At 46.3% G+C, this 19,669-nt stretch overlaps 1 protein-coding gene across 1 annotated transcript in view; it reads left to right on the top strand.

Annotated features, from left to right (window-relative positions):
• The window catches only part of TTC9 (tetratricopeptide repeat domain 9), a 35,198-nt gene extending 21,496 nt beyond the window's left edge, over positions 1-13,702 (top strand). The window contains exons 2-3 of the mRNA XM_014481346.2: positions 8,202-8,384; positions 10,370-13,702. Of these exons, the coding sequence (XP_014336832.2) occupies positions 8,202-8,384; positions 10,370-10,449 (263 nt within the window). The 3' untranslated portion in view covers positions 10,450-13,702. The remainder of the gene's footprint in view (positions 1-8,201; positions 8,385-10,369) is intronic.
• Positions 13,703-19,669: the final 5,967 nt, after the last annotated feature.

Raw genomic sequence — 19,669 nt, 5'->3', positions numbered from 1 at the left:
GAGAAACTGGGGTAGGGCTCTGCCCTCGCTGCACAGGTTTGTGGGTGGAGCATTTTTGGCTGATCTTTGAATCAGCTCATGTCCACGAGCATGTGCCATGGGTCTGGCCCTGCGCCCAGGCTTCCTTCATGGCTCAGTGGGTAAAGAAGCGGCCTGCAGTGCAGGAGACGCAGGAGATTCAGCCCCTGGGTCGGGAAGATCCCCTGGAGTAGGAAATGGCAACCGGCTCAAGAATATTTGCCTAGAAAATCTCGTGGACAGAGGAGCCTGGCGGGCTGCAGGCCACAGGGTTGCAAGGAGTTGGGCACGACTGAGCGCGCAGCACTGCACCCAGCTGTGTGGCACACTTTCTCACTGCATTCTCAGAACAGACCAGTGAGGTTGACAGAGTCATTATCTTTATTTCAGAGACAAGGAAACCGAGTCTCAGAGAGGGCCAGTCACTTTCTAAGGCCTCACAACTGGCCAAGAGTAGTCAGCATCAAAAAAAAAAAAAAAAGTGGATTACAGGATTCCACCCTAGTAACTCAGGTCTGCTCTTAAATTCTTTGTGCCCCTTAGAAAGTAGACATCTCTTTGGGCAAACTGGAGATGGCCCGTCTCCTCCCAGCTGTCTTCCTTGCCCTCCCCACAACCCAGTGAAATCAAAGCAAGCCAAACATAGATGATTTCTGTAATGAAGATTCCTAGGCATTTGGGAGGGCCCAAAGCTTTAGCTAAACAGCCACTGTTGAGGGGAAGATCTGTGTTACGTGGCAAAGGCCACGCAGTCACACACCCTGACCTAGTAGTTATAACCCTGGGATTATAGGTTATATTTACCATAAACAAAACCTCCATGAGTATATCTATCATAAAGCTACTTCAGTATCTAAAATGTAGAGGCAACATAAATGTCCAAAAAGAAAAGAAAGAATCAAGAGAAGAAAGTTGTTTTCAGAACTCTTAAGTATTCATGTACACTGAGAGGAAACTCAGCACTTTTGTGGAAAGGTGAAATTGGGTGGGTCGTAGCAGTCCTGGGTATGAAGTCTAATAAGTAAAAATACCCATCATTTCACTGCACACACTAAATTTCCATGGCTATGCCATAGAAAGACCCTCTGTCATTTTGCAGCGTATACAAATATCAAATCACTAGGTTGTATACCCGAAACCAACAAAATATTTTGTCAACTTCACCTCGATTCCTTTTTAAAAAAAGGAATCAAGATGCTAAAGAAGACCCTCTAAATTACCTTCCAAAATGTGTCTGACCTATTCTTGAAAATTTGCTCTAAATTAAGCTATAGTTTCCTGCACTGTGTGTGCAGGATTCGGAATGGAGATTTTCTCTGATTAACATACATGTTGCTAGGGAAACCACACTTGACCAGTGTTTTCCTAAAGAACGAGCGTTTATGACAATCGGTTTTTGTGCCCAGCGCTGTGTGAGGCATATAACATACGTTAATTACCTCATTTTATCATCACAGGAGTTCCTGCAAAGTAGGTATTATTATCTTCATTTAACGCATGAGAAGGAGGCCGAGGGAGATGAAGTAACCTGCCCAAGGGCCTGGGCTAGCCTGTGTTGGAGCTTGGACTCCAGCCTAGAACTCTGTCTCCAGATGCTGCCCTAATCTGCAGCCAGGACTGGCACAGTCCCTTGAGCCTGTTCAGGGTGGTCGTGACCTAGACCAGCTGTGAAATGTCCGGAGTGTCACCTCTCTCCAGATCCAAGCTCTTTCCACTTGACTGCTATGCCAACGCCCCTTGAAATCAATTTGAAAATGGCTCAGATCGTTTGGTTTGGGAAAATTTCCCCCAGGAATGTAATAGCCACTTTTCAGGCCTGCTTCCAAAAGAAGAGACCAGTAAGGTGTATTAGTCTCCTAAGGCCACCATCGTAAAAGGCCGCAAACTGTGTGGCTTAAAACAACAGAGATGCGTTGTCTCACAGTTCCGGAGGCTAGTCGTCCAAGACCAAGGTGTTGGTAGGGTTGGTTCCTTCCGAGAGCTGTGAGGGAGAATCTGTTCGAGGCCTCTCTTCCAGCTCCTGGTGGCCTCCAGCATTCCTTGGCTGGTAGGTGGCCATCTTCTCCCCATATCTCTTCACATCTCCTGGGTGGGTCTGTCTCTGTGTCCCGATTTCTCCTTTTTATAAGTCATATTGAATTAGGGTCAATCCCGCTGACCTCATTTTGACTTGACTGTCTCTGTAAGAAGGTTGCCAAAGGAAATGGCAACCCACTCCAGAATGCTTGCCTGGAGAATCCCAAGGACAGAGGAGACTGGTGGGCTGTAGTCCATGGGGTTGCAAAGAGTTGGACATGACTAAAGCAACTGAGCACCTCTGTAAAGACCATCTCTCCATGTGGGATCACATTCTGAGGTGCGGAGGATTAGGACTCCCAAAATACCTTGGGGGGAGGACACAATTCAACTCCTAATGGCGAGGCAGCCTTGGGGAGCGGGCTCCTCCTCCTCACTCCTGGCCCTTGGTAGGTCTTTCCTTTCCTCCCATCCAGCCCATGCTCCCCTTTTGTCCAGCAGGTAAGGGCAAATAGCAGTGAATCAACTGTCAGAAGAAAACCAAAGCCTCCATGAACTTGGTTTTCTGCCTCCCATCTAGTTCCCTTCATCTCATGCCAACAAGTGGCATTTTGCCCAGGCTGTCACCATGCCCTGCATGCACCAGAAAAAACAGAAGCAAAACAAGTGTTGGAGCCAAGAGAGCCTGACATGTTTTAGCCAGAGGTCTCGGCGTGGTTGCCTTGGGCAACATCTAACTTACAATTTCCTCTGTCTGAGTGTGTGAGTGTTTGTACAAAAGGGTTCTTCAAGTTCCCGATTCTCTAACATGCTCCTACTGCAGACTCCTCTATGGAGCTAAGAAAGCCTGCCAAGCTCTTTTCATAAAACCATACCCTAACTCCCCAAGGTTGGCAGTGGAAGAGGAATCTCCACATGGGAGGCGTAACTGAGGATTCTCAGCCCCAACTCCTGTCCTCCAGATTTACCTGTCTTTTGTAAGTTGCACTAGCCGCCACTGCTGTCACCAGGTTAGGCTCAGAGAAGGCACTCCTTTCCAAGTATGAAGGGAAGCTTGTCTTAATTCTCCCCTGCTTGGCTGAGTCCAGGATGCAGCATTTATTCAAACTTGTCAGAAGACCCCAAACCAGAAAGTTCAAAATATTTCTTTCAAAAGGGCTTCTATCAATAGATAAGGTGGTCTGGGAGCCCAGGCCCATCTCCACCTGTCTCCCTACCCACCTAATACTGCATCTTCAGATCCAAATATACACGGAGGTCACAGGCAAGGACAAGCCCCCTTTCCATCCAGCTTGAGACCTGCCTTCCCAAGTCCAGCGTCTCCTCTGCGGAGACTGGCCGACAGTGGCAGCGCTCATTCCCTGCAGGGAAAAATCCTGCAGGAAAAAGTCCAGAGCGTTGGCTTGGAAAGACCACATCCGAACATCATCCAGTCTCTGTGCCCAAACAAATCTCCACAGGGAAGTGGTGGAATTGTGTTAGACAAGCCCTTTCTTGCACTTCCCACCAGTTCTGATGGTCATTGCCAACAGAAGATGCCTACCCAAAGTAACAGAACAGAATTCCTTTGGAAGAAGAACCAGTGAGACAATTTCATCCTTCTATTAGGTGGCGAGCGTTTATATTTATAAGCTGTTAGATTGAGATGCATGGTAGAGATTATTCAATGAAGTTGAGTCCTTGTTTTACAGGTAGGAAACTGAGGCCCAGAAAGGGAAAGTGATCTGCATAATGTTGGCTAGTGGTAGAAGTGAATCCAGCTCTTCTGATTCTAGAATCCAGCTCTTCTGATTCCCAGCCCAGCACCCTTTAGCATATTTATCTCTGATGTATAGTAGAGCACTGCTGCTGTTGCTGCTAAGTTGCTTCAGTCGTGTCCGACTCTGTGCGACCCCATAGAGGGCAGCCCACCAGGCTCCCCCGTCCCTGGGATTCTCCAGGCAAGAACACTGGAGTGGGTTGCCATTTCCTCCTCCAATGCATGAAAGTGAAAAGTGAAAGTGAAAAGTGAAAGTGAAGTCGCTCAGTTGTGTCTGACTCGTAGCGATCCCATGGACTGCAGCCCACCTGGCTCCTCTGTCCATGGGATTTTCCAGGCAAGAGTACTGGAGTGGGGTGCCATTGCCTTCTCCATAGTAGAGCACAGAGACTTGTTATTTTAAACCTTAATTCAAACAGAGATCAAGTTGCTACAGTGTGGAAGAAAACTTTTCATGGATCATCAATGAATCCAAAATGGCAGTCTAAAATCTCCTGGGATAAAGGGCTCTAAGCACATGAGTGTAACAGCAGAGGAAACATATTTCAGGGGGTTCCCAATGCTAGTCATTTCTAACTCCTGGATGTCACTTATATCAATCCCTTTCTCCTGCCTTTCTGCCTCCATTTGAGTCAACCTAGTCACCATCATTTCATCATTCAAATACGCTCTTGCCCTAAGAATAAAATCCCAGATCCTCAACATGAACCAGAAGGTTCCATGTGTCCTGGTTTCATCTTGCTTTTCTAGCTTTATTCTCTTTTACCCTTCCCTTCAGTCTCTCTGCTCCAGCTGGGCATGGCTTCTCAAAGCTCCTCAAATAGGTGTAGTCAGTCTTTCTTTCTCCCTGCCTCCCTCCCTCCCTCTCTCCCTGCCTCCCTTCCTTCCTATCTTTCTTTTCCTTGCCCCTCTCTTTGTCTCTCTCTTCCATGCTGCTGCTGCTAAGTCACTTCAGTCGTGTCCAACTCTGTGCGACCCCATAGAGGGCAGCCCACCAGGCTCCCCCGTCCCTTCGAATTCTCCAGGCAAGAACACTGGAGTGGGTTGCCATTTCCTTCGCCAATGCGTGAAAGTGAAAAGTGAAAGTAAAGCTGCTCAGTCGTGTCCGACTTGCAGCAACCCCATGGACTGCAGCCTACCAGGCTCCTCCGTCCATGGGATTTTCCAGGCAAGAGTACTGGAGTGGGGTGCTGTTGCCTTCTCCCTCTCTCTTCCATATGTGTGTGTTAATCGCTCAGTAGTGTCCAACTCTTTGCAACCCTATGGACTGTAGCTTGCCAGGCTATATGGAATTTTTCCATGAAAAATCCATGAAATTTTCCAGGCAGTAATGCTAGAGAGGGTTGCCATTCCCTTCTCCAAGGGATTTTCCCAACCCAGGAATCAAACCTGGGCCTCCTGTATTGCAGGCAGATTCTTTACCGTCTGAGTCACCAGGGAAGTCCTGTTCCCTATAGAAAGGACAGGGCTTCCCTTCTTCTCCTTTCCACCTAGATCAGTGGTTCTCACACAAGGGTGATCCTGCCCCTCCCAGGGGACATTTGGTGATATCTGGAGATATTTATTTTTTTGCTTGTTACAACTGGCATCTAGTTGGTAGAACACAAGGATGTAGCTAAACACCCAGCAATGCACAGGACATTTCCCCACCCCTAGCCCACTAACAAAAAATAAAATATTGATAGTGCTGAAATTGAGAGACACTCAACATTTGGAACCCAGCTTAAACAGCACTTCTTCCAAGAAGCCCTTCCATGACACTTGATATTGGTTTAGGACCCCTCCCCCCTCAGGAGGCTCCTACTCATCACTTCTCTTTCACAGCACTTGGCACATGGGAGTATTTGAGATAATGTACCATCTGCTTTCCACTGCAGTGTACCAGCTCCAGGATGGAGCGGAGTGTTAGGTCCATCACCTCATCCCAGCGCCCTATGCGGTACTCGGTGAAGTTAGGCATCACTTTTTGTTTTGTTGATCCTGGGACACAGAGGAGGCCAGTTTACACAGGGGCCCTGTCTTTTACCGAGTGACGTGGTTTCTAAGGGCTTCACATGCAGACCCACAGATACCTGGGACAAGAGCACGGTCTTGGCAGCCAGGGGGAAGTGGGAGGATATCACAATTCTGCCACCTCCATCAGGTGATTTAATTTCTCTGGAACTGGATTTCATCACCAGTAAAAGAAGCATAACATAGAACCTGTCTCCTAGAGTTGCTGTGAAGATGAAAAGATGAGTACCACCTCTGGCATAGGCTAAGAGATTAATAATTGAGAGGAAGAAAAGGCAGGGGGAAAATAGACCCTTAGACCTATTCTGAGGGTCTCCTGTAGCCGCCAGGGCCTGGGTAGCGGGAAGAGGAATGTGGAAGGGACATCAAGAGACTGCTAGTCAACCTGTCTTTCTCGACTTCTTCAGCTCTAAAATGTGCCTACCAATATCTCATCTTACTTATCCCATGAGCTTGTTATATGCACCCCAGATAACTCCCCACCCAAACAAGAGAGGTGCCTAAAAATTACCTGTAGGTAGGGCTGAGTGCAGTCCAGACTGTCTTACCTCCTCCACCCTGGGTCTTCTTAAGAGCTCTGGCCTGCCACCCTTTCTTTCTTACCTGGATTCCCCACCTCCATCCAGACATTTGGAAAGGCAGCCCATTTGAATTAGAGCCAACCCCAGATTCCTCCATCTTCCTGGGCTCTGCCTCTAATGCCAGTAGGGACTCCACCCCCTGTAACCTGCCTGGCCCCACCTCCCACACGGTCTGGACCCTGGTCCACAGCCAGGTCTCACAGCCCACACCCAATCAGCAGGGGAATTCCAGACATTTTCACCGAATGAGACCTGGAAATTGATTGCTATCATTCTTTTGCCCAAGGTGGGGAGGGGAAGGACTTCCCGTTTTCAGGCCTTTTTGCTTCCCCCTCAATTTTAGACATTCAAAACCTGTTTTTAAAAGAAGCAAAGATCCTTTGTCTTGACTGCTCAGGTCAGCAGACAGAAGTGTCTGTCTGAGAATGGAGGGCAGGACAGGAAGAAGACTCTCAGCAGAGAACAGAGGACATGAGATGGGCACAGAGAAGTTTTGGATAGGAACCCCTTTAGCCCTGGGGGCAGCGGTTGGAGCCAAGTCCCACACAGATAGCCAGCAGCCAGTGAGGTTCAAGGCTCTTGACAGAACTCCTCTCCATCCGCAGAGCTGTGTGAGCACCAGGGCAGACTCCAGCAGCGTGGGGGCAAGGCAGGGGGCAGAGGGGCCTCGACTCCATGACTGAGGGAGGAGAGGGGAGCGTGCCGGTGGCATCAGCTTGGCACGATGGACCCTAGCATGCCAGCAGCTCCGTGTTCTCTGTGACCACAGCCGCCCACACCCATGCCACCCATGCCCACGGGATTAGTAGCCTGCTGCTTCCGTCAACAAGTCTGACTTTCTGCCTTTGTGGCTGGTGGAACCTGGTGGGGCAGTTTCCCGATCTGGATTGCTTTTCTTCCATTTCCTGGTTCTCATACCTTCCACTCAGTCTGCAAAAGGATGTTTCTCGTTTGGGGTTGTTTTTTTTTTTTTTGGTCCAAAATGCTTGACGAAAGATCTGGTCTCTTAATCAGTTCAGATCCCTGGGAAGTTATTTAAGGAATCAAAACAGCTCTAGTTAGACCCCCTAAAGATTAAAATCCATGACTTGCCTCTATCCAGAATATGGTTCTTCCGTGGTGGGAGAAACCTTAGTGCAAAGGACCTAAGCATCGGCAGCCTCCCCCGTCCCACCAGCCAGGTCTTGGCAGGAAACAGCAGTTTGACCTCCCAAGTCTCTGCTTTTATTTGCTTTGAAGAAGGTACCCTGTTCCCCACGCCACCCACCCCCTTTTGAAACATTCCTCCAGTGTGTATAACACATCTTTTTGTCTTCCATCAATGCTTGCTAAATGCTTTAGTGGTAGAACGGAGGCCAAGGGAGCTCAGAAGGGCTGGGATTAGGGTGAGGCAAATGAGCCCCCTCCCTGCCCCGGGGCGCTCAGTCTCCAGGTGCAGGCTTCCTCACCCTGACCCTGGCCCTGCGACTGATGGCTGGTGAGAGAAAGCTTCCAGGGGAGACGGTTTACTCAGAGATGACTGAAAGGGCCCCACATAGGCACTGGCCAGCCTCAGCCGGGGGCACAACTCAACCCATAATACAAGGCCAAGTCACTTGCTTGTTGAAGTATATACGGCTTGTTGAAGATGAAACCGCGTCCTAGAATCCAGGATTATTTGATGACAAATTCCATGGCATAAAGCCACTGTAAAGCCCTGGCACCTGCAGTATATATACCTTTACTGGTCCGAGAGGAAGAACCAAAGAGAGACGTTCAGAGGCTGCTGCTGTTGTGTTGATGGCGCCTTCCCTTTTTGCTCCCTTCCTCTGTAGCCTGCCTGCTCCAGGCTGAGCTGGTGAACTATGAGCGAGTCAAGGAGTACTGCCTCAAAGTCCTGAAGAAAGAAGGGGAGAATTTCAAGGCCCTTTACCGGTCCGGTGTGGCCTTCTACCACCTTGGGGACTATGACAAAGCGCTCTACTACCTGAAAGAGGCAAGAACCCGACAGCCAACAGGTAAGGCAGCAATTGCTCTTTTCTGACCAACAGCGCCCTGGGGCAGCTCCCAGACCATCTCACCACCAAGGTCAGCTTTTTCTGGCTGGCAGGGCCGGGCAGAGGGAGAAATGGCAAGTGAGGGGTCAGGTGTGTCCTAGGTCTTGGAGCACATGGAGTCCGTGCCTTTGGGATCTGAGTTCCAGGGAGCTTGGGCACCTCTTCTGTTTAAATAGGATGTGGATTTCTTCATTTTTCCAACCCAGAATCCAGCCCTCTTTACTTATTCATTGAATCCATATTGCATTCTTACTACATGCTAAGATTTGTGCTGGCTGCCAGGGATGTAGGTAAGAAGACTCAGTCCCTAAACGTGAGGAGTTCACATTCTGGTTGATGAGACAGAATACAAATGGGTAATTTGGAGGGTAAGCCCAACATTCTTCCAGGAAGAATGCTCCTCCAGGCAGATCCCAGATAACAGAGCATGCATTATCTGTACCATTCGCTTAAGTCACGGCCACCAGCCCCACCATTCATTCATGCCACAGATGTATACTGAAGCAGGGCCAAGAACTCTTCCAAGTGCTGGGCAAATAGCAGGGAACGATGCTCAAAGATGCTGCCTTCAAGGAGTTTGTGTTGTAATGGAAGAAGATGGACAGTAAACAGACAGATTGATAATGTAATATTTAATAGTAATAAGTGCTATAAAGAAAATCAAGCAGAGTCAAAGGATCAAGACTAAAGTGGGTGCTATTGCAGACCAGGTGGTCAGGAGCACCCTGTCTGAGAAGGCATGTTTTAAACATTGACTTTGACTTGCTGTTGCCATGGTTGTTCATATGGCTGATTTTTTTAAAATGCAATTCTCCTTCCAAGGAATCTTGTTAGAATGAATTTACAAATACCCAACATACTGTTTTTTTCTTTTTTTTAAAGAACACTAATATCTTTATCCATTGTTGATTTGTTTCCTGTATATAATTTGTGTTCCCCCAACTACACTATAAGCAACTCGAGGACCAAGAATGAGACTCATTCAACAGAATTTTCTTGAGTACCTGCTATATGTCAGTACTATTCTGAATGCCCTGCCTGGCATTTTGGAATATTATACAGCATTCCTTTCTACTCCTGGAAGTAAACATCTCAGGCAACCCTGAAACTCTTATATTCTGGAGTGTATAGGGCTAAACAGCTATTCTCTGTCCTTCCCCACTCACTAACTTAAGGACTGGAATTGGGGGAAATTCTTCTATTTGTGGTCAGGTGGTTGCCTAGAAGAGCAAAATCGGACAGTGAAGCACAAGTCCTTTTAAACTCTCCAATTAAAAAAAAATTACAGTCAGTATTTACTGATCATTTGGATTGAGCACTTTCAGACATCTATTTTGATCCTCTCAGCAGTTTTAAGAGGAAGGTTTTATAATCCCTGGGAGAGGCAGCCTTTGGAGTCAGGCGCAGTGACTATGTGTTATCTCCTTGGGCATCTGACTTGATCTCTCCAGTTTTCATTTTCATCACAGTCAGGATGATGAGACATACTTTATAGGATTCTAATGAGGTCTCATTGAGACAATGAAAGTTAAAAACATGACCCAAAGTAGACACTCAAAAATGGAGGTTGTCACTTGCAAGACGAGACAGGAGATTCAAAGAGACTGGTAGGTTGCCTGAGGTTAAACAGTAGCTAACTCTGAACTAAAAGTCTCAACTCACTGAGCTGACTGAGGACCACTGGGATTGCTGCTGCATAGAAATAAGAGAAGAAATTCTCGCTCCTCTCCTCTCCTTCCCATCTGTCCTCTGGGTCATGGGGACCTGTCCCCATGGAGGCAGGGAAGGAGAGGAACTGCACTCCAGTTGCCTTCTCTGTCGCCCTGGACCTTGGCTGAGTGAGGCTGCCCTGTCCGTGATCTGCAGATGCAGCTTTGGTCTGATCCCCTGTAGACCCACCAGTCCCCTCACCAGCTGTTCCCTAAGGTGTGTTTCTCTCCTCACAGACACCAATGTGATTCGATATATCCAGCTGACGGAGATGAAGCTCAGCAGATGCTCCCAGAGAGAGAAGGAAGCCATGTGAGCAGAACACCTTTCTAGAGCTGCGCCTGGCCCAGGACATCCAAGCACCGCGTGGTGAAGAGCCCCTCCCTGGGTTCTGGTCCTTTCTCCTCACTTCCTCCTCCTATTACCCCTCACCTCCATATCTACTCTCCGTGCGCACAGGAGACCCGTGGATTTGGAATCTGGTGGGTTGCCCTGACAGTGCAGACAGCCTCCTTTCAGTAGGGGCAGCCGCTGAAAGAGACCTGGCTTTGGCGGGAACAGCCATAGAGGACTGTCACAGGTTGGGAGTGCCCTTACAGCTTCGACTTGGGCCAGCACTCCTGACAAGAGGCAGAGCCCGGCAGGTGGACCCTCCCAGAGGCGTCAGGCATGGAGCCCACGGGCTGGACCCTTCCACTGCTTCTTCACAGACTGGAGCATCTCACGGCAACTGTGATGAATCCAGGAGCCAGACAGACACCAAAAGCATCGGTTGAGCCCACAGAGTCCGAGAATTTGTACACTGGATTTCTGCACACACACACACGCCTGCTCCCCACCCCCAAGAACCCTCAGCCCCTGCCTCCCTCCCTCCCTCGTGGTCTCGTTCTGTGCTTTCTCCTCTCCCCCTTGGGGATCTGAGACTCTGCCAGGATTCACATGCCATCGAAACCCACTCTCAATGCCCTCTGGTGACCACACATACCATTCCCCCAGACTCCCAGCCAGCAGGCAGCTGTGACTGCAGAAGGTCAGGGTGGAGTGGGCCAAGGACTGACCATGTAGGGCTGGGGGGAGGGAGAGATGACGTCTAGGGGACAGAGCATTGTATAGACTGGGAGACTGAACTGTGGACGAAGTTAAGTGTGAATAAAAATAAATGAACAGGCAGCAGTCCCTGTCACTTCTGTTGGAAGCAGCCCAATCCCTCACTTTTACTCCGTCCCCCAACCCTCAATCAGAGTTGCTTACAGCCAGGCAGGATGGGGCTTCCCCCAGAGCAATGGGCCACTTGTCCAGTGGTGTACAAAGCTGGCTGCGCCTTTGTGCTTTTAGAGTGGGCTGGGACTGTGGAGACCGCCCAGGGACTTGGCTGGTGGGAACCTGTAAGCCCCTTTTTGATGAAATTATCTGGACTCAATATCTAGCACGTAGAATGTGTTCAACAAGTATTTGTTGACTGAGTGAATGATGACTGCAAACTGGTTCTCCTGCCTTAAACTCATTTTATCCCAGCCTAGTCTCCAGATACCTATGCTCTTTTTGCGATGCCATGTAGCTTCAGTCAAATAAGAAACATTTACTGAGGGCTTGTCATTTGCCTGTCATTGTGCAATATGCCCTTGGACGAAGGATGTAGTCCCGGTCTTCAAGGAGATGGAAGAGTTGAGAAATAGTCATAGGAGATTATTACCAATGACACCTTTAATTTATATGATGCTTTAAGATTTTCAAAGCACTTTCATGTATTTTTTGTGTGATCAGTGAGACAATATTGTACAAATTAAAATATATACAGATGCAATAATGTTAATAGTGAGCATTTATTAAATGCATTCTCCTCAGATCTTTACATGTATAATCTCATTTCTTTCATGTAATTACCTACTATTCCCATTTGATGGATAAGGAAACTGAAAAACAGAAAACTTGTCCAAGGTTGCATGGCCTTAAGTGGCATAGCTAGGATTTGAACTGAGTCTGTCTGACTCTAGAGTTTCAGCTGTTGACTACTCTGTAGTTAGTTGCTGCCCTAGAAAGTACTAGATTGGCTTAAGTTTTCATTCGGGATTTTCCATAAGATGTTATGGAATGAAATTTTTGACCAATATTATATTGGATAGTTGTTATTGTTTAGTCACTAAGTCGTGTTCGATTCTTTTGTGACCCTATGGATTGTAGCCTGCCAGGCTCCCCTGTCCATGGGATTTCCCAGGCAAGAATACTGGAGTGATTGCCATTTCCTTCTCCAGGGGATCTTAGCAGGACAGTGTGTGTGACAAGCCCTGATGATGCCAATGATGGTACATGGGCCACCTTTTGTTATTTAGCCCTAGTTGAGAAATGGTCCCCAGCACTTGACTCCCTAGTGGTGGAAAAGACAGCTGAGATCCAGCAGTTAATTCTGTATATTGTTCATTCTGCTTGCTGATGGGCCAGTGTGTATCCCAACAATCCACCAAGCATTCTTCACTCCCTCCCCAGCTTTGGGAAAGAGTCACAATTATAGGTAGAGAATGAAAGGAAACACAACGTTAATTATGGGTTATTTATTTAATCAGAGGCTTCAGCACTGCAGGATCCAATCTCTGCTCAGGGTCCAGAAGCCAGCAGCACAGGTTATATTCACACAGCTCCTCAAAGGCTTTCAATGGGGTCTGCAAGAAGGTGCTAGAAATATCCAGGGGCTAGAAGCTGCTTGCCTGTAGCTCAGCCTCTGGAGAAGGGAAACAGGGGAAAAGCTGTCATTGCTGCCACGCTCTCCCCAGCCTCAACCATATCCTTCTCTCTCTTCTCTTCCCTCAAAATGGTTTCACGTGACCCCAAGTACAGGCAAACGTGCAAACCTCCCCCCTTTCCAAGCCTCCATCCCAGGAAGTCTGTGAGCTGGCAGACTGCTCGTCAGGATCTGAAGAATGAAGATGAGGTCATAGGTGGCCTGCAGAACCAGTTCAAATTGGCAGGGTCTCTCTTTGGTCTTCATGCAGTGAGGACGGACTCAGGGGAGCTATTCTCAATGTGGAGCAAGAGAGGGTCTTGCCTCACCGAGAGTTGGGGCAGGGCTGGACAGATGATGTTAAGATTGTTGCCATCCTTCCCAGAACTAGGTGAGGACAACCTTGTGGGACCTCATAGAGCAAGTAACCAGGCCGTCTGCTTGTCTAGTGACGAAGATATGCATGCTGGGAACTCCATCACTGTGACCCACAGTTCAATGATCCCAAAGGAAGAAACTGCCTGGGGAAATGTTTGAGGTGGTGGGACTGAATTTTCTGTGCATTTGTCCAGAGACTTCAGACAGCTGGTAAGCAACATGAGGTTTGTTCACCATACCAAACCTTCAGCTTCCTTCTCCTCATCCAGCCCCCAAACAGGGACTATCATTTAATACATGTTTTGTTTGCAAATGTCACTACTGAGCTGAACTTGGAGTGCTCAATCTGGATTTGACCTGCTTTGTCATCTCCTGCTGGGACTTTGGTGATAGAGACTTTGGAGAAAAAAATTACACTTTTGTTGTAATTATTATGAGAGCCTCAGATGTGTATGGTAGAAATATTAGTGGGGGGGGAGACAAATTCTGCCCCATCATCCTACTACTGGAGACAGATATTGTTATCCTTTTGAATGTTTCTTTTTGGTATAAATGTACACATGCACATCCTTTTTAAACAGAAACTGGATCATACTGTACATACTCCTTAATAACCTACTTTTCAAAATGTGTATTTATATTTTAGAATATATAATACATACACAGGTACAAAGTTCAAGAAGTACGAAAAGCTCTAGCATCAGAAGTAAATCTTCCCACCCTGTCTGCCAGCCTCTAGTTCTTCAACTACTTCTATCTCCTTGCAGAGACAGTTACGCATTTTCAAATGTCTGTATCTATTGTGTCACAATTGCTAGCATATTGGACACACTTTCTGCACCTTGTGGTACTTCATTCACAATATCATGAACATAACATGTTTTGTGCATAGCCCAAGCTTTTTCAACAGCATCCTCATTGGGTGAGTGGACCTTCATTTGGTAACCAATCTTGTAATAGTGATTATTTCATCTGTTCCCAATCTTTACTGTAAATAACGTTGCAACAGACATTCTCGTAGCTAAATTTTGCACATATCTAGGACTATTTCCTTAGGGTAAAATCCAAGAAGGAAATTATTTGGCTATCTTTAAGAAATTTGATATATGTTACCAACTGCCCTTCAGAAAGTTTGTACCAAAGTCCTCTTCTTTTGCAGGCTTGAGAGTGCCCTGTTCCCTGCACCCTCACTGCTACTGGGTATTATCACTTATCAAATCTTTACCAATTTGATAGGAAAATAATAGTGTATCAACGTTACACGAATTCACACTCCTTTATTAGTGAATAGCATCTTCACGTGCTTATTGGCCATTTGTGATTTTTCTATTTATTTGATATTGGTATGTTTATCTTTATTATCAATATGTACTTTTATTAAGAATATTGTTTGTGGCAAGAAACATTGCCAAAATGCTTTCCAAGTGCTTTGCTTTCAAGTTTTGTTTATGGTGCTTTTTGACATACATAAATTCTTAATTCTACAATTAATTTGTTCCTCTGTTGCCAGCTTCTTCTGCCTACTGTTTGTTCACTCTCTCATTTCTATCAGAATGGTCCTTCCAAAACACAATCCGATTATGTCACTTCAGCTTAAAAATCTTTATTGACTCTTCATCATTTTTAGGACAAAGGCCAAACTCAGCATAAAACACAAGGTCTTTCAAAGGATTTCTCACACAGACTCACCTCCTGATCCTCTTGCCAAAGTTCCCTACATTCCAGTGCTACATAGCTTCTTGTGATTCGCTGAACCCATTGTTCTGGGGTCTCTTGGCCTTTCCATGCTTTCCAAAGCTATCTAGCTGGCTATGACTCACCCTCCAACCCACTCTGCCTTGTTAATTCCTATAGCATTTGTCAAGGCTCACTGCTTGAAAGTCTGCCTTGACTCCTTAGTCTGCATTCCTAAAACAACATGAGCCTACCTCTGCCTAGCATTTGCTACAAATAGGAATTAGAGCTTCCTATTTCTGTTTCTCTGGTCCGCTACCTGGATGTTCCTCAAGGCAGGTACTGTGGTTTATTCATCTTCACAGCTAGAATGTGTAGCACAATGCCTGGGACATAGTAAATGTTCAGTAAACAATGGGCATTGAACTTGAAATGAATGATGGGTTCAGTGGTAAATACCACTTGAAGTAAGTGCAAACTTTGACTGGATCTGTCCTTCTAAGAACTGAACAAATCTTGAGAGACTTGGTTCAAAAGAGAAGCTACATATTCCAGTGCTATGCATTCTAAAACATCAGAATCACTTGAAGCAGCTTTTTTAAAATACATAATCTCAGTCTCAGCCTTAGATCCATTGAATCATGGAGATGATGCTCAAGATACAAGTTTTTTAACATCCTAAAGAGTTTCTGCTGGCCAGCCAGGTAAAGGAGCCAGGACCGAAGTAGACCAGCAGAAAATCAGAACACCCAGCTCCACTCTATCAAATCATGCGATCTTTCAGCATGGATGTCTTTTGGCAGGGATAGATGGAGCTTTGTTTCAATACCAGTTTGGTGTCTACTAGCTGTGTGACTTTGGGGCAGTTGCTTGGCTTTTCTGATCCTCATTTTCCTGACCTATACATGGGATACTGTCATTTCCTTTGAAAGGCTGTTGGGAGGATTAAGAAATACCTGTCTTCTAGGTCAGTACTTGGCACAGAGTAAACATGAAACAAACAGTAATATCCTCCCCCTCCCCAGCCTCAGCTTCCTCATTTATATTTTCTTCCTAGCTTTATGCTCAGTCCTGTCTGACCCTTTGCGATCCCATAGACAGAAGCCTGCCAGGCTCCTCTGTCCATGAAATTCTCCGGGCAGGAATACTGGAGTGGGTTGCCACTCTTTTCTCCAGGGGATCTTCCCCACCCAGGGATCAAACCCAAGTCTCCTGCATTGTAGGCAGATTCTTCAACATCTGAGCCACCAGGGAAGTCCTCCTCATTTCCAGTGTGGCTACTAATACCTGTATGTTTAGCTTGGGTATTTTCCCAGACTGAACTCTAGAAGAAAGGAGACTTTCAACAGTCCCCTGGGTTACTCTCTGATCAAATAGAACAGCTACTTAGGGGTTAGGGGAGCAGAGGAAGCCCCATCCTCCATCCCACGCCTTCTCCAAGCATATCAGACTCCATAGCAATTGGTTGGAATAATTATGATGGCTTTCAGAACCCAGTGTTTCCTAGTCACATCCAAAGATCAACATAGTTTTCTTGCTACAGTTGCTCCCAGAGGCTGGCAGCTTCTAGGCTGCAAGGAGAAAGCTATTGTCAGGAAAGAGGATAACCGCTGCCCACTCTCCTTCCAGTGCCCTGGTATCTACATCACATGCCTCAGAACAGGAAAGACAAAGCTGGCCTCGAGGCCAAAATAGCTGATCTGCAGCTGCTTAGATTAAGATGCCCCTGCTGCCCACTCCCACTGCCTACACTTGCTCTCCCCACCAGCCCAGGGCAGGCAGCACAGACTGGGAAAATGCATTCAGTCCATCAGGCATGACAGAGTTCAAATTACCAAGTCAGCATGAAAAGTCTCCCTCTAAATGGACTGAAATTGGATTCTATTAAAAACCACATTCAGCGAGGCCCTTGGCTATTAATATTTGCTAAGACACAGAGGAGGGGGAGAAGGTAGAGGGCCCTGCAAAAGGTTGGGAATCTCAGCTGTTCTGTTGAATTGCTTGTCTGGAAAAAAGCCAACAATTGAAAGCCAGATTTGCCCTGTCTTCAACATCTCACAGAATCTTAGGGCTGGAAAGAATGTTAAAGCTCGATAATTCAACCTCTCATCTTATAGATGAAGGATCAAGTCCAGAGACGATAAGTGACTTCTTCAAGGTCACATAGCTAGTAAGTAACAAAGCCAGAACTAGAACTCACATCATTTTTCTAACAACAAATTTATATTGTGTCCACTGAACCAACATACATTTACAAAGCATCTTTCTTCTTTGAATGTAATGCTGTGATATTACTCTCTTCTAAAGAAAGAAAGAAAATAATACTCATGCAATCATCCTCTCACTCAGTACTTACCATTCCCATCACTCTAGTATAGGTGGTTAACAAGGTATTGTCTCCACTTGTGAAATTCAGTCTATAGGGAAGAAGGAAAAGTAAACAGGCAACTTCAAAACTGTGTAATAAATGTTATAGAAACACCAAGGGCTCATGGAGAAGAGGCATCTATAGCAATCCTGGAGGATCAAGGATATTTTCCCGAGGGAGTGCCAATCGGAGGCGCAGAAGTGGTAAGAGAGGAGTCAACTTCAGACCAGGGTCAATGGCAAAGCTCTGTTACTCCTTTCCCTGGATACAATATGAAAAGATTTGGGGCTGTCATTATGAGCTGTCTCTCCTTACCCTTTCTCTGGGTTTCATGCCTCGGTTCAGGTAACGACACTTTACTGCCCATATAGGCTCAGGGCCCAAGAAGCCACAGAAAACTCTGCAGACTCTACCTGATTAAACCCCCTCTGTGCAGAGTAGGGGCAAGTACATCGGTTATCTCTGAGCACAATCAGAAGCTCTTCAAGACTTGTGATTTCCACAGTAGGTGAAAATTCTACACTAGGTTTCATGAATGTAGCCCCAGAGGCATCATGTCACGCGGACCTTTGATACATTCCAGTTTTTTTCCCCCTCTGATCTCAGCCTCTTTATTCTAGAACAGCATTATCCGTAAGAAATAGAATGTGGGCCACCTGCATAATTTTACATTTTCTAATAGCCTTAAAAAGGTAAAAATAAACAGAGAAAATGACTTTATCTTCATTTATAAATGGGTTAATAAAGGTAAGTCAGAATCCTGTCTGGATATTGTAATCACCCAGTCAGCATTTAGAAAATACAGATGGTAGGGTCCTGGAAACAGCATTTTTAAGAAGCTGAAATTCTGGCAAGAGAAGGGGATGATAGAGGACGAGATGGTTGATGGCATCACTGACTCAGTGGACATGAGTTTGAGCAAACTCCAGGAGATGGTGAAAGACAGGGGAGCCTGGCTTGCTGCAGTCTGTGGGGTCACAAAGAGTCAGACATGACTGAGTGAGCAAAAACAAGAAAATTCTGGTAGTGGTTCAGAGAGTCATATTTGGGAATTGCTGAGCTATTGAAAGGGCTTCCCTGAAAGGTTTCTGACAGTTCTAATAGTCTATAAATATGTAGTAGGAAAGCTAGCTAACACAAACAGAATCGATCCTTTCTGGTCCATGTATTTGTTTCATTAATTTGCATGAATCAGTATACATACTGGGGACTTCCTTGGTAGCTCAGTGGTAAAGAATTTGTCTGCCAATGAGGAGACACAGGTTTGATCCCTGGTCTGGGAAGATCCCACATGCCAAAGGGCAACTAAGCCCGTGCACCACATCTGCTGAGCGCACGGGCTGCAACTACCGAAGCCCGTGCACTCTAGGGCCCGAGCCATCGCATCACAGCTAGAGAGTGGCCCCTTCTTGCCACAACTAGGGAAAAACCCACGAGGCAACGAAGACCCAGCACAGCCATGAATAAAGAAATATGCATATTGGTCAAAGGTGAGAAAGCTTTCCTTTTTCAGAGCTCTAGAGAAGATGGAGGGATAGACATAAAGACAGTGGGGATGGCGTGTCTGACCATCAGGCATGGTTACAAGCTCATGGTAGACTGATTTTGATGGAAACTTCTATGATAAGGAAATGAAGAGATTAAAAAGGTATTGCCAGAGGAGTTCCCTAGTTGCCCAGTGGTTAGAATTCTGGGCTTTCATTGCCATGGCCTAGGTTCAATCTCTGGTCAGGGAAACATAATTTAGTATAAGCAAGGTACTGACATTTCATCCCCAGTGGATCCAACCGAAACCTTTGAGCACACGTGAGGTTACTTAGGCCTCTTAGGTACCATCAGAGCCATCACTGAACTTGTAGAAGAGCTGAATTCTTTTCCTTCTTCCATTCTCCTTCTGCTTGCAGCCACAACAACCTTTAAGCCACTAAGCCCTACTTTCCTAGCCCGGGTCTAATCTTAGACCTGCCCAGGTTTGCACCAGCCTCTAGTTAAAAGAAACGAAGGTCTTAACTGAAGTGTGTTCTAAGATCCAGAAAAACAAAGGGTAAAACAGAAGAGGAAAGGGAGCTGAGAGAAATGAAAACTCTGTCAATCAGGTTGCTCATTTTGCAGTTGAGAGACTGAGGTACAGAGCACCGATAAAAGCAAGAATACTGCTAGCCTGGTCTTCATTTCTGGGATTCGCTGCACAGACCTCAGAGTCTCTCTTTAGGACTGCTGGAAGTTGCTTCCATTGGTTTCCTGCATCTGTTGGCAGGTACCAATAAGAAAATTTTGAATAAGACTATGAATAGAAGGTATGAGTTAAGAAATGTCTGGTGAATTCACTGATAGTAGAATTATGTCTGGTGATTAAAAAAAAAAAAACTCATACTAAATATTGCTGATGTTAAACTGTGT

This window comes from Bos mutus, chromosome 10 (genome assembly GCF_027580195.1).
Source record: "Bos mutus isolate GX-2022 chromosome 10, NWIPB_WYAK_1.1, whole genome shotgun sequence".
Taxonomy (NCBI): Eukaryota; Metazoa; Chordata; class Mammalia; order Artiodactyla; family Bovidae; genus Bos; species Bos mutus.
This window is presented reverse-complemented; position numbering and strand designations above follow the sequence as displayed.